We start from the raw sequence: 13,133 nt of genomic DNA on the forward strand, positions 1-13,133 counted from the left end.
TCTGCTTTTTGTGTCCATTTATGGACCTGTTGGCCTTGAATGTGTCTAATCCCTTGTTTACGCTGTTGATGCTTTCCATCTCCGTAGCCTCTTGTGGCAACAAGCTCCAGAAGTTATGTCAGAGGGGAAAAAAAGTACCATCTTTTTTTTAAATTTTTTTTTAAGGATGTCCTGTTGGTTTTGGCCCCATCTTTCTAGTAATTGTGGGATTGGACAAATAAAACTCTGCCTTGACTGTTTGTTGCATTCCTTGATCACTAAAGTGAAATGTATAATCATATGCAGAGTCCCTTCAAGTGCGAGCTTTAATTTGTTTGAAGAGATTTGGACTATCACAGGCTTTACAATGAGTGTGGTTTGCTGGCCATACTTTATTTACTGAAGTTTATGTTGTTAAGATTTTCTCCTGTGAAGAAGAAAGTTTGGTGGTTTTTAAAGTTTTTGAAAAAGGACAGACTGATCTTTATAATGACAGCTTGTGGGCTAATTATAGTATACTTGAAGACATCAATATAAAATGTGCTAATTGTCTAAATGTTAGTGTGTATGTTAAACATAGTGTGTGTGCCTAAGATTCACTCTGAATTAACTCTGGAATCCAGGTGAAATACTACTTGGCATAAGCTAATTTCTGCCAGAAAAGGCAAGTCAATATTAGTTTTGTCCTGTCACCTATGCAGATATTTATTGATCAACTTAATGTGCTCGCATTTTGTGTATATCAAATTAAACGCTTTTCTTTCTTTGTTTTTCCTTCCCTTTAACAGCTATTTCCTCGAAGGTGTACATGGTTATATGTCATGAACAATTGCTTGTTGTCAATATCTGGTAAGTTACTGTGCTGTCTTTGAGTGGTAGTGCTGGTAAACATCTGGTTTCATATTTGAAGTGTGGTTTTGTTTTCTAATTTCCAGGTAAAGCTTCTCAGCTTTATTCCCATAATCTACCAGGACTCTTTGATTATGCAAGGCAAATGCAAAAGTTACCTGTTGCTATTCCTGCACATAAACTCCCTGACCGAATACTTCCCAGGTAAGTACATGTCATCAGATGTATCAGGATATCTTAATTCTAGTGAAATACCAAATTCTGGGAATACCAAATAACATGGAACTCTGTTCACAGATAGCTATGAATAACTCATATGGGCATTAATCAGAGGGTAGAGCCCTAAATTTACATGAATCGGGATGTGGATATACTCTTATTAGAGAAATGGGGTTTGGTACATCTTACCTTCTTGTCATGAAGCCTCTTGTTTCTGGGCATAGCTCTTTTCAGGTATAGTCTATTATGCTAAAGCCTGGTTGTACTCGATGCTAAACAAAAATTAGGGTCGGTGTTGTACCTGTGATGTTTCAGGCAAGTTGATGTTCTTATATTAGTTACTCTGGGCACTGTATTTCCATTCTATGTGTAAAAAAAAAAAAAAAAAAAAAAAAAAAAAAAAAAGTGGGGATGTGTAATCTTTTATTGCAGAGGGAATGGGCTCATGGGTTGTTTTGGAAGCTGGGAAGAGTAGAGCTGTGGTACAGATTTGGCATCCATCATTGGCTAGTCATCTTTCACAGGCCAGTGTAGAAGGTACTTTAGTCCCCAGGTGCCTACAGCACTTTGTGCCTGCAGTCTCTCCAACTTCAGTTATGAACAAACTCATACAAAATCCCAGAGACTGGATCCAGTGCTGGCCACCAGGCAAGCCTTAGGAGCCCATTCAAATCCAAGAGGAGGAGGTGGTAACACTAATCTAGTTTGCAGAGAAACCTTTGGTTCTTAAAGTGCGTAGTGAATCACTGTTTCTTCTCATATAATAGGCTTTCTGTTAGGAAATCGTGTTATAGAAGACCTGATTTGCTGCTACCTTTGGTTCTGTTAACAGCCTATTAACATTTAATTCTCGATTTGGGAAAGGCTGCTTCTTCAGTCATCTGCAAACATAATGGTGCAACATTTGTCTGGAAACTGTGTTCTTCCTAGAGGCTAAATTCTAATTACTGAAGAGATAATCTGTGCTTTGAATTGTTGTCTTCTGTGTGCCTGCGTCACTGTTCTTCTCTCTCTTCCAAACTGACTTTGGCTGGGTGACTTTGGCTCGAGGACTGCGTCAGCAGTGGACTAATAACCATAATTATCATAAGGACCATGTGAGGAAAAGCTTCAGACTACACTCAGCCTGGAATGACGCCTCACCTAAGTTGCAGAGGGCTCAGAAATGTTCTTGTCCAGTTATGTCACTTCTCAGGAAAAATGCAGCACAACCTGAATCTGTGAATGCCAAGCCAGTCATTCAAAGGCAGGAGAGATTAATTTAGATAATCCATTTTGCTGTTTTATCCCTTACTCTAAGGCATCGAGTAGTAACATTTAGCCAGGCAGAAGCAGCACATTTGAAGTATGTACAATAGCATAATTTTTTTTCCTAAAAGACAACAAAGTGTATTCCTCAGCAAATTCCTGGATACCATGATGATGACTGCTACGTAAAAAATGCAGATACATTCAAAGTTTTTGGTAGAGAAAATGCAAAGCAAAATCTAATTCAGAGTAATCTGTGAGTTTCGTATATTCATCTGCAAAACGGTTTAAGCTCAATTTGTGATACTTGGTAGGCAAACATTCAGCAGCAGAAAATTATGTCTGTGATAAGTCTCCTTTCCAGCTTCTTTCCCTTCATTGTCCTTGAGCAGTTACTTTCAAACCTGCCAACCAAAATTTGTGGCCAGTACTCAGTTTTCATACTGCGCGGTTCTGCTGCATTATCAGTCACTTGTGGACAGCTTCATTTAAAATGCCGTGCAAGTATTTTCCCAATCCATAGCTTGTGACTGCAGCATCTGTCTAGCACTTCTCTTATCCCCATCTTTGCTATAGCATCGAATTAGTTACTTTTACTGTCAAGGCTACTGTGGCCAATCTCCATACTGTCTGTTGTCTTCTAGTCTGTATAGAAACACTGATTCCCACTACCAGAAAATAACAACATCTTCCCTGGCTTATCTGATAAATTTGGAAGTAATTGTTTTCATGATTTCTCAGGGAGTGTCCCTTGCACATGAGAAAAGGTCTTGCAAAGCTGCCTTCCAGTCCTCCTTCAGACCACCTCCTAAAATGCATGCTGTGCTGCCTGTGAAAAGTTTTGCAAACTTTAAGCTGTTAGTTTGCAAGGACTGTGGCCCAGCAAGCTATACAGTACAGCATCGGTTCCCACACCCCTTGGGGCCGTGTGCCTTGTCTTTGAACTATAATGTCCTTGGGACAAGAGTGGAATTTATGTTGTGTATGTAGTATCCAGCACAAGATGCAATAAGTTACAGCATCAAAAAAGAAGAACGATCACAGGAGTACCAGTATACTATCCAGACATGTATATAAATACATATAATTAAATAACAAGAGATAGTGGCAAATGACGATTGAAGGTACTGAGGTACCTATTCCTCTCATTCCTGACTTTTAACTATGTTTGCAATGCTGCATAACTGAGCACCATCTCAGTCCTAACAGAGGGATCTCCATGTAGGTTCTAGGCATATCATTTTGAGAAGAAATGTACAAATAAATATATTTTTAGTTTTTATTGGGGGGGGGGGGGCAATTATACTTTTCCCACCAACAACTCTCTAAAAAGTGAATTCATTCAATTCTTTTAGTTGATCAGTAACTCTGTATTTTTATCTTGTAGGAAATTTGCAGTGTCTACAAAAATTCCTGACACTAAATGGTGTCAGAAGTGCTGTGTTGGTAAGTAAATATCTGCAGAATAAATGCCAAGAAGCAGTACAAATGGTAGCATTATTAAGATTGCTGAGTCAGGTTTAGAACGTATAGGGAAAAGAGACTTTTGTCATTATTATGAAAGTACGCATTTGTAGACAGTGAGCTCATTCAGGTTAGTCCTTGTGTTTAAGTAGTGAAAATGTTCTCATTTTGCTCTTTAAACATAAAGACAATTCTCAAGAAATGCAGAAAAGCATAATGCATGTCAGATTTAAACCAACCCTCGGGAAGAACCTGTTCTCCATGGGTGGAGCGACTTAAAGTTACCATCAGGCTTAAGTAGCCTCACTTCGTAGCACAAGTTCCAGTTATCAATATTGGATGATGAAAAGCAAGGAATATTTTCAATTCTTTGGGGGCAGTGTTGTCTTTGAAGCCTTTATAGTATATTTGAAGTGCCAGTTACTGAAGTGTCAAAGCTGCATGAAAAACAAAACAAAACTATGGATGATCTCTTGGGGTCGAGCTCTTGTCCCTGGAAATGTTTCATATGATGTTCCATAATCAAATCTTTGGTGTGAGGAGTTGTATTATACAGGAGATTTTCGAGACTGAGTGGTAAGCGAGAATCTGTCATTGATCCTGACAAAAATCTCCCTGATATTGCTAAAAATTCTGGTGTTTGTTAGCACTTCTTTGTTCAGCTCACATGTTAAAAGTTGACTTTGTCTGGGATACAAATCTTCTAGGGTGTCACAGGGTGTTAATGATCTGTATTGTGCATGTCCAGGCCTTGCCCTCATTGAGGCACGTAGTCAAGCTGTGAATTTTAATGGATGCTGCAGGGAACACCCGAAGGGGTGGAGTGACAGGGATCTGTCTGGCTTTGACATGAAAATTAATTTGGAAGTCCGTATGTTTTCAGATCTCTGCTTATGAAGTAAGAAACATAGTGCTGTGCTCCTCTGTAATCTTGCAGTTTCTGTACTAACAGGCACAGAATTTAACAAGAGTGCTGTGGGGCTTGGCATTATGACGGGTGTCTGCTGCCCTGGCATTCAGAGGTAGCTTAGCCAAATAAGCCTGGAGTCCTTCTTGCGTGATAGGTAGAAGTGATAATCTGTGATAGCAACAAGGTCAGCTGCAAAAAGCAGGTCCAAGGGGAGAAATGATACATTCCCCACTCCTCCCTGCTTATTACCTCCTGCAGTCTGAGCCTCCATTCCTGCTGGCAGCACAAGTATGTCTTTGGCCTGAGGGAAGCTGCAGTGCCACAGGAGGCAGAAAAAGATGAGAACTTCTGGTCTTGTTTCTCCACCTTACAGGTGTTGGCAATTGCATGTTTTGTGGTTTCTGCTGCTGAGTTCAGCCTTACTAAGAGTGAAGTCAAGCATTGTTTGTTGTAGTTTGCAGTCAGTTTGGCTGATGTTGAGTGAGAACTTGGATTAATGAAATTAAGCTCTGATGTTTAAGGTTACAAGGGATTGCTAGTGGATTTCCTTGGCAGTAAGGTAGCGTGAGAGTATTTCACTTATGTAGATAGTACTGGATTGTAGAAGCTCGTTGTCTGAACTGTGTTGTTAATTGTCTGATAGCCCACAATCTCCTTACTCCACTGTAAAATCTGGTCTTTAGATGTAATTGTACAAAGTGCACTTGTTCGTCTTGATGGATATGCTGGCAGTGCTTAAGGAGTGAAATTTTGTCAATACTGTAAAATTTAAGTTGTGAAACTTCAGATTTCAGAGTGCCCGATTTTGCAACTTTATTGTTCTCTTCCAATTTTTAATTGAGTTCTGACAAACCATAGAAGAGCAGTTGAGTGGAAATAGATGATGTCACTTTAAAAAAAAAATGAATTTGCTGCTGATGTAGAAGTGTTCATCAGAAATACAGAGCTCTTGGATTTCAGACTCACTGTGGCAGTGCTTGGAAGGTGGCTGAGCAGTTCAGTGACCGTGACAGTGATTGTTCAGTGCCTGCTGGATAAGCATGTGTGTCTCAGAAAAAGCCACTCTTTAACATCTTCTCACGATGATTTGGAGATAGCTTAGGCCAACCAACATGGTGCAGCAAGATACTTCAAATGTATATGCAGTCAACTATTTTTTTGAAGACTATCTAAAATAGTAAATCCCACCTACTAGTCTAAAAAAAAAAAAACCAATAAACTTATATTTTGAGTTGGAAACCTGCCACAGTGCTCTTGTGAGAGTCGTGTTTATTATGGCTTATTTGGCACCAGCTGCTAGCTCTTCACGCCCAGTGGAGGGGCAGCCCCTGCTCCAGCATGCTCACTGTCACCATTTTCATAGTGTGATGTTGGCTTTTCAGCAGCTTCCTTATATATAAGATTAGAGTGGTGGTGGTGGGTATTTTCTGAAAGTGTATGGATTGTTATTTAGTTGGAAATTTTATCATTTGTATTTGCTTATTCCACTAATGTATTCTACCTCTCCTTTTTTGGCAGTGAGGAATCCCTACACAGGCCACAAGTACCTTTGTGGAGCACTACAGTCTAGCATTGTTTTGTTAGAATGGGTTGAACCAATGCAAAAATTTATGTTAATCAAGGTAATAGTATGATAAGGTTAAATACTCTTGTGTTCAGTTCTATTTATCTTGTAATGACTTATTAAGTATTAGCCATTCCTTGAATTATTAGACTTTTCTCTTGGTTTCCATTAAATTACATTGAAAATAGCTATTTAAATGTGTAACACCTATTAACTGACTCAAAACATTTGTAGGAATGTTCTTGGATTTGTGTTGCACTTAAATTAAAGAGCCAAGCCCTTCTCTCCATGAACATTGCCTATTAGTTGCACAGTAAGTAGCTCTGGCTGACGGACAGAGACACGGCGCAATGGAGGGATAACACGAGTTAACAGCAGGCTTGCTCCCATCCCAGAGAGAGGCTGGCCACTCATTCTGTGCTTCATGACACTGGAGGTGCCCAGAAATGTTTGTTACCTCCCCGCCTGACACCACCTGAAGAGAAGGAGCTGGGGTGGACTCATGTTTGTAGAGAGGCAGCTGCTCTAAATTGATCAGCCTGGGAAACAAGGCTTAGAGACTCCATAGCCAGGGAGAGCTGCAGTGGGTGTAGCACTCTTGTCTGTGGGCAGCTGCACCGGACATGTGATGAAATACATCCTATCTTATTTTAACTGAATCGGCATGAAGACTGTCTAAACTTCGTAACTCGGGCTTTTTGTATCTATCAATTACTGTTATCTGAAGAAGTAAACTTAATGTTACAAAGTGTATGGCATAAAATTTACCGTACAGTTTAAATAGGTAATAGCAACTCAGACTAAACTTGTTTCACTTCTAATATCTGTTTTTGTTTCTTAATCTAGCACATAGATTTTCCCGTACCTTGTCCACTGAGGTTGTTTGAAATGCTGGTAGTCCCTGAGCAGGAATTCCCTTTAGTTTGTGTCGGTGTCAGTAGAGGAAGAGACTTCAATCAGGTGGTGAAGTTTGAGACTGTCAACCCAAATTCTACCTCTTCGTGGTTTACTGAAACAGGTTTGTGGGCCATTTTAATTGCGTTTAGAACTGTTCCTTGCTCTTCTATTATAGCTGAAGCACTAGAAAGGTAGTTTCCTCTGAGGAATCTAATGGTTAAATTATTAAGGCTAAGTGATTGTTGTAAGTTCTCCTTTTAAAGGGAGTATCTGGTTTTACCTGCTTGCACCTGTGTTTTTTCTACTCATTAAAGTGATTGGATTTATTGAGATTTTGAGTATACTAGATGATGGAATTGTAGTTTCTTGCATGTCCATAAATCAAGCTGTACCTGACAATTACCCACTGTGCTGTTCTGTGTTCTACCCTGGCTCCATGACTTCTGTTTAACAGATTTTAATAGAATTGCACTCTGAACAATTTCTTTCAGCATCACTGTATGTGTAGTTTGGCTCTCCTGCAATAAGCCAGTGTGCTTAGAAATAGTGTTATCAGCCTCCTGCTCAGAGAGAGAGCATATTATTGTTCTTCGGATGTTTATGGAAAGCGAAAAGGATTAGGACCACTGGTAGCAGGAAATCGAATACCTGTCTGTCACTGGTCTGGATGCTGTGAGTGAGGAGGCCATCATTTGAGCAGCAGCAGCAGTTCTCTTAAGAAGGAAGTGTGCTAAGAATTACTTTTCTAGAGTTGCAAGGTTCCACACTAAACCGAGATACAGTAGTGAGCTGATCCCAGTCATAGCTTGCAGGTTTAGAAGCAGTAAATAGCTTTGTTGTCACCAAGCATAGAACTCTTGTTGATCCATGATGAATTTATATCTAGTCCTGTGCTGGCATACATGTGTGTATGAGTCTGGCTGATTGTATACCATGGATTTCACTAAGAACAGTTTCCACTAGGAAGATGCCTGCTGACTTTCTTGCTGCTGAAAAGTACATCAGATTTTGACACATTTCAAAGCATAGTTGCAAAACCCGAAGTGGTCAATGGATGGTCAATTAATGCACTTAACTACTTCAGAGTTAGTGCATTTTATTCTCTATTTATATAACTGTGTGACTTCAGAAGAGTCTGTAAAAGTAGAATGCTGAAGAGAAATTCTTTGACCCATAATGTCCTGTTGTCATTCTTCTCTCAGTATTGTCTGCATCAGTGTATAAATACAAGAATATTAATCACTTCCTGGTTCCTTTGTTGTTTTTTCTGATGTGGAAAATTTAACATTGCATTGTGCTTTCCAAAAATACTTTAGCTTCCTTGAATGATTTGTGTGTTCTTGTGTTGTGTGTCTATGTTGTTATTTTCTACTATTTGTTTGACTCCAATTTAAACCCTCGTGTTGTATTGGTTTGTTCCTGTCCCCTGCTGGCAGGAGAGTGATAATGCAATGAAAGAGATTTTTCAGTGTTTTTGAAGTGAGGAACATGTGTACCATATGGTCACAAATAGCTTCCATCAAATAGTAGTTTTCATTGTTTGACACTTGACCTTTTTTTATAAATATCTGATAAAGACATTTTTAAAAAATTAGCTGGCAGAGACTGACAGCAGGGGGTTTCTCCCCTTGCCATCCTTCTCCTGTTAGCTTCAGCCCATGCAGCACATGTTTCCACATCATATGATGTGTTTGCAGAGATGTGTATCCTCCAGTCCTTCTGTTCCATGCTTTCATCATGGCTATATCCATCTTTGGTTGAGATCATGCATTAGAAATTGGTTAAGATCACAAATGTATAACTTCCAAGACAAACAGCAAAAAAGAGGTGGAGGGACCGTCTCAAGGAGCACACTTCTGCCATCATCCTTGCGGAGTTTTTTGCTTCTCAGCAGGACCATGGATTTTGCTATTTAACTGAAAGCTGCTTTTGTATTTTAGGTAACATGCTCTAATTTCTCATCTCTAATAGACTGAATGAGTTTCTCTTTTCTGTATGAAAGAATGCCTACAGAATTGCTGGCAGTAATGCTGAATTAGTAAGAGCTGCTTTTTGTGTAATTTTAATGTTAACAAATAAATGGACCAAAACTACATTTCTCTTTTGAGTTGACGTGTCCACTAATCACTTGTGGGTTAGATCCCCCTGTTTGCTGTGATGGAGACTGCTGCAGCTGTAACCCAGAAGAGAGGAAGGTAACCCTGCTTTAAAGAGTTTGGAGAAGGAAATAATCCCCTATTTCTGGAAGATCTGCTGATGGAAAGTCTGAAAATAGCAGCGAGACTTAAGTATGAATATAAAAGTCCCTAGCAAGATTTAGAAATAAAGGCAGAAGAAAAGTGGCATGAAACTGCATTCAGGTTTAGTGTGGACAGTCTCAAATATCTGCCTTTTTTGCAACAGCAATATTAAATGACACCAACGGAGACTAAAGGGAGAACGATGTACATGTGAGGTTGCTTTTGTGACATAGCTTAGAAAAGGCTGGATTAAGTCCATACTTTAATATTACAGCTTCAGTTTTCCTGTCACAGTCAACATGTTGGATAAGTGGACATGCCTCTCTAAGAGAAGAGAAATGTCACTGGTAAGATGATTATTTTAAGTAGATAAAAGCACACTAACCCATTAAATTGTCTCAATCTCTAGAACTTCCATTTCAAATTTCATGGTAATTTGTTATGAACTAACACTGTCATTTTTTTATAGACACTACAGAGACAAGTGTTGTACATGTAACACAGCTGGAGAGAGATACCATTTTGGTGTGTTTGGATTGTAAGTTTTAGTATCAACTAAATATATATGTATGCATGTACATGCATACTGTCTGTCTTCGAATTAGGTCATATATTGCAGACTAATTCTTGGTTCACATATCCTATTTGTTGTCTAGGCTGCATAAAAATAGTGAATCTGCAAGGCAGGTTAAAATCCAGCCGGAAACTGTCCTCGGAGCTCACATTTGACTTTCAGATCGAATCAATAGGTAAGTTGGATTTAATTATTAATATTGAATATCTGGATGGACTTGAGAGCTGGACAATCACCAATCATATAAAATTTAACAAGAGTAAGTGACAGATTCTGCACCTGGGATGAGGTAATACTGGTTATACATAAAAATTGGGGGACAAGAGGTTGGAGAGCAGCCCCATGGAAAGAGATCTGGGGGTCTGGGTTGATGGCAGGTTGAATATGAGTCAACAGTGTGTCCTGGCAGCTGAAAGGGCCAGCCGTGCCCTGGGGTGCATCAAGCACATCATCACTAGCCAGTCAAGGGAGGTGATTGTCCCACCCTACGCTGCTCTGGTGTGGCCCCACCTCGAGTACTGGGCGCAGTTTTGGGCACCTCAGTGTAAGAAGGACATCAGACTATCAGAGTTGGTCTGGAGAAGGGCGACCCAGATGGTGAAAGGTCTCGAGGACAGGACTTCTGAGGAGCGGCTGAGGTCACTTGGTTTGTTCAGCTTGGAGAAGAGAAAGCTGAGTGGTGCCCTCATTGCAGTCTGCTGCTTCCTCAAGGGGGGCAGCGGAGAGGGAGGTGCTGATCTCCTCTCTCTGGTGACCAGCGACAGGACACCAGGAAACGGAGTGAAGCTCTGTGAGGGAGAATTCAGACTGGACATTAGGAAAAGGTTGTTCACCGAGAGGCTGCTGGGTCCAGGCTCCCCACAGAAGTGGTCATGGCACCAAGTCTGTCAGAGTTCAAGGAGTGTCTGGACAACATTCTTAGGTTTAGGTAGTCCTGTGAGGAGCAGGTAGTTAAACTCCATGATTCTTATAGGTGCCTTCCAATTCAAGATATTCTATGATTAACTTGTTACTGTTACAGTACGGAATTAGAGATGCTAACTGTCAAGCCTTTGGCATTTGAAACACTATCTCACGCATTTCACTTTGTGTGAGAAGGCTCAGTGAAAGGTTCAGCACGCTATGTAACATGCTTCCCTAGGAGCAATTAGAATGGAGTAATAACCCTGGAGTCTTCCCTGATTAGGCTAAATATCTCGGGCATTTGATGGAGACCTTCAGACTCTATAGGAATACGTTAACACAACCTTCATAAATTCTGTGAATTGCTCATGACTAACTCATGCTGCATGTGTGTTCACACAGTCCATTTTTATAAAGCAGCTCGAAGACCAAATTATATTATTTGTCACACTTTACATAAATTTTGTTTTCTTGTGAAGAATCTGAATGAATTAGATTTGTGAAACAGAAAGACAGAATACATTTATTGTGACAATTCTCCAGTGGTTACTTACCTGGATTACGTCATATGCTTTTGAAAGAGGGATGAGGAAGGATGTATGCACAGATGGAGGGTAGCACAGGAAGGAGGAGGAACAGTGGGAACAGAAGCAATCAAGGGTTGGAGGGAATTTACTTCTGAGGAGAAGCTTTAAAGTTTCCAGCACTTCAAACATCATGTCCCACAGAGAAGAGGAAAAAAAAAACATTGTTATGGAAGACGTTACTTCTGTGGCTCCTGTTGGTTAGGAATGGATGGAAGGAAGGACTGTATGTGCTTGAAGCTACTCACTCTGGGACTTCTGCACGTGCTGTAGTCCTCTCTCTGTTCGTCACAAAGGAGCTACCAGTGTCCTGTTCTGGCCTGATCATGTCTTTCCTGCATACTTGCCCAGAGGCAGGATGCTGGATGCAGGTGGAACAGGTTCTTCCCGGGGACCTACGCACTTGCCTTCTCTTTGAGGAAGACCGTAGACCCGTTGCCTTGCACAGGGTTCAAATGCAGGAGTCTGTCACCACATTTGTGACAAGGGGAAGGACTGGGAAGTAGAAGGCTCTGTAAAGCTTTGTGTTGCTATTGCAGAAGGACCGTATTGGCCAGTATTTTCTGGGAAGGCGAAAAATGTCACTGCATTATCCCTATGACTTTTCTACTGAAATTCAATATATATTTTCTGCTAGTATTAGAATGAGGAGAGGTTTCCTGTTCAAAGGAAAGGATGTGTTTAGGACTAGACAGAAGGGCAGGTTTGGAACTTTTTCTGATTGGGTGGAATATTTTTAAACCCTGCTCATTAAACAGTCAAATATATAAATGCAGCTACTTTTGAGGCAGGTTCAGTGATGCCTGCGAGACGTTTTGCAGTCTTGAGTGAATGTGATAGAGTAAAACATACATACACAAATTTCAAAATTGCAGTCATATGCTTTTGGTCTTAAAAGCACGAGCTGACGTTATGCCTCAAAACTGATTCCAGTGTTCTTTGTTATCAGTCTGTCTGCAAGACAGTGTGTTAGCGTTCTGGAAACACGGCATGCAAGGAAGGAGTTTTAGATCAAATGAGGTGAGTACTGCATTTTGCTTCAAATTCTAGCTTCTAATATAAGTCAAGTAGAGGATAAATGCATAATGTTGTGGTCTGAAAGGGTAAAACATTTCAGTAACTTCCTGTTTTAGACCTGGAAGCTGGAGTCTCATTCTAAGTGTGTTTCATAAGCTACAAAATAATGAGTGAAGCTGTACAAGAGCCTCTGTCAAGTCTGACATACAGAGCAGAAAGCAACGAGAGACTGGGCCATGATGCCTTAGAAAATATTCAAGCCTAATTCTTGGTGACATTATACTTCTTCACCTTAAAATGCTTTGGAGACTAATGTCAGTCCCTTGGCTCTCACACGTGGATACCAAAATTTGGGCTTTGCCAGTGGCTGCACACTCCACTGCTGAGTTTTAGCTTTTTGTCACAATGTTGAATGAGTTGCCTGTTGTTTTTCGTCTCATCGTGTTCCCTTGGCTTACGAGTACTTTGAAGATTTTAGTGCCCAGCTTTCACAAGAAGTGTTTTCCATTCTCAGGAGAAAAATGTCAGATTGACCTAAAGATTTTTTCTGAAACTTGTGTAGACCCTTTTTTCAGCCAGTTTGATGTGATTTTTAGACTTTGTTAAACCATTATAAGTACCTTCGCATCTCCTTTCTTTTTTTCTTGCTGCAAACCTTGTGCATCTGTGTGTTGGTGGAAGTGCT

General features: G+C 40.3%; 1 protein-coding gene across 5 annotated transcripts in view; it reads left to right on the forward strand.

Annotated features, from left to right (window-relative positions):
• MAP4K3 (mitogen-activated protein kinase kinase kinase kinase 3) overlaps positions 1–13,133 on the forward strand; it is a 96,909-nt gene that overhangs the window by 77,741 nt on the left and 6,035 nt on the right. For 4 of the 5 annotated variants that reach the window (XM_075413386.1, XM_075413388.1, XM_075413389.1 and 1 more), the window contains 8 exons: positions 768–828; positions 915–1,032; positions 3,683–3,741; positions 6,188–6,291; positions 7,080–7,251; positions 9,840–9,908; positions 10,027–10,119; positions 12,381–12,451. In XM_075413386.1, coding sequence (XP_075269501.1) covers positions 768–828; positions 915–1,032; positions 3,683–3,741; positions 6,188–6,291; positions 7,080–7,251; positions 9,840–9,908; positions 10,027–10,119; positions 12,381–12,451 — 747 coding nt within the window. The remainder of the gene's footprint in view (positions 1–767; positions 829–914; positions 1,033–3,682; positions 3,742–6,187; positions 6,292–7,079; positions 7,252–9,839; positions 9,909–10,026; positions 10,120–12,380; positions 12,452–13,133) is intronic. The other variant, XM_075413387.1, reaches the window with a different exon arrangement.

Source organism: Opisthocomus hoazin, chromosome 2 (genome assembly GCF_030867145.1).
Source record: "Opisthocomus hoazin isolate bOpiHoa1 chromosome 2, bOpiHoa1.hap1, whole genome shotgun sequence".
NCBI lineage: Eukaryota > Metazoa > Chordata > Aves > Opisthocomiformes > Opisthocomidae > Opisthocomus > Opisthocomus hoazin.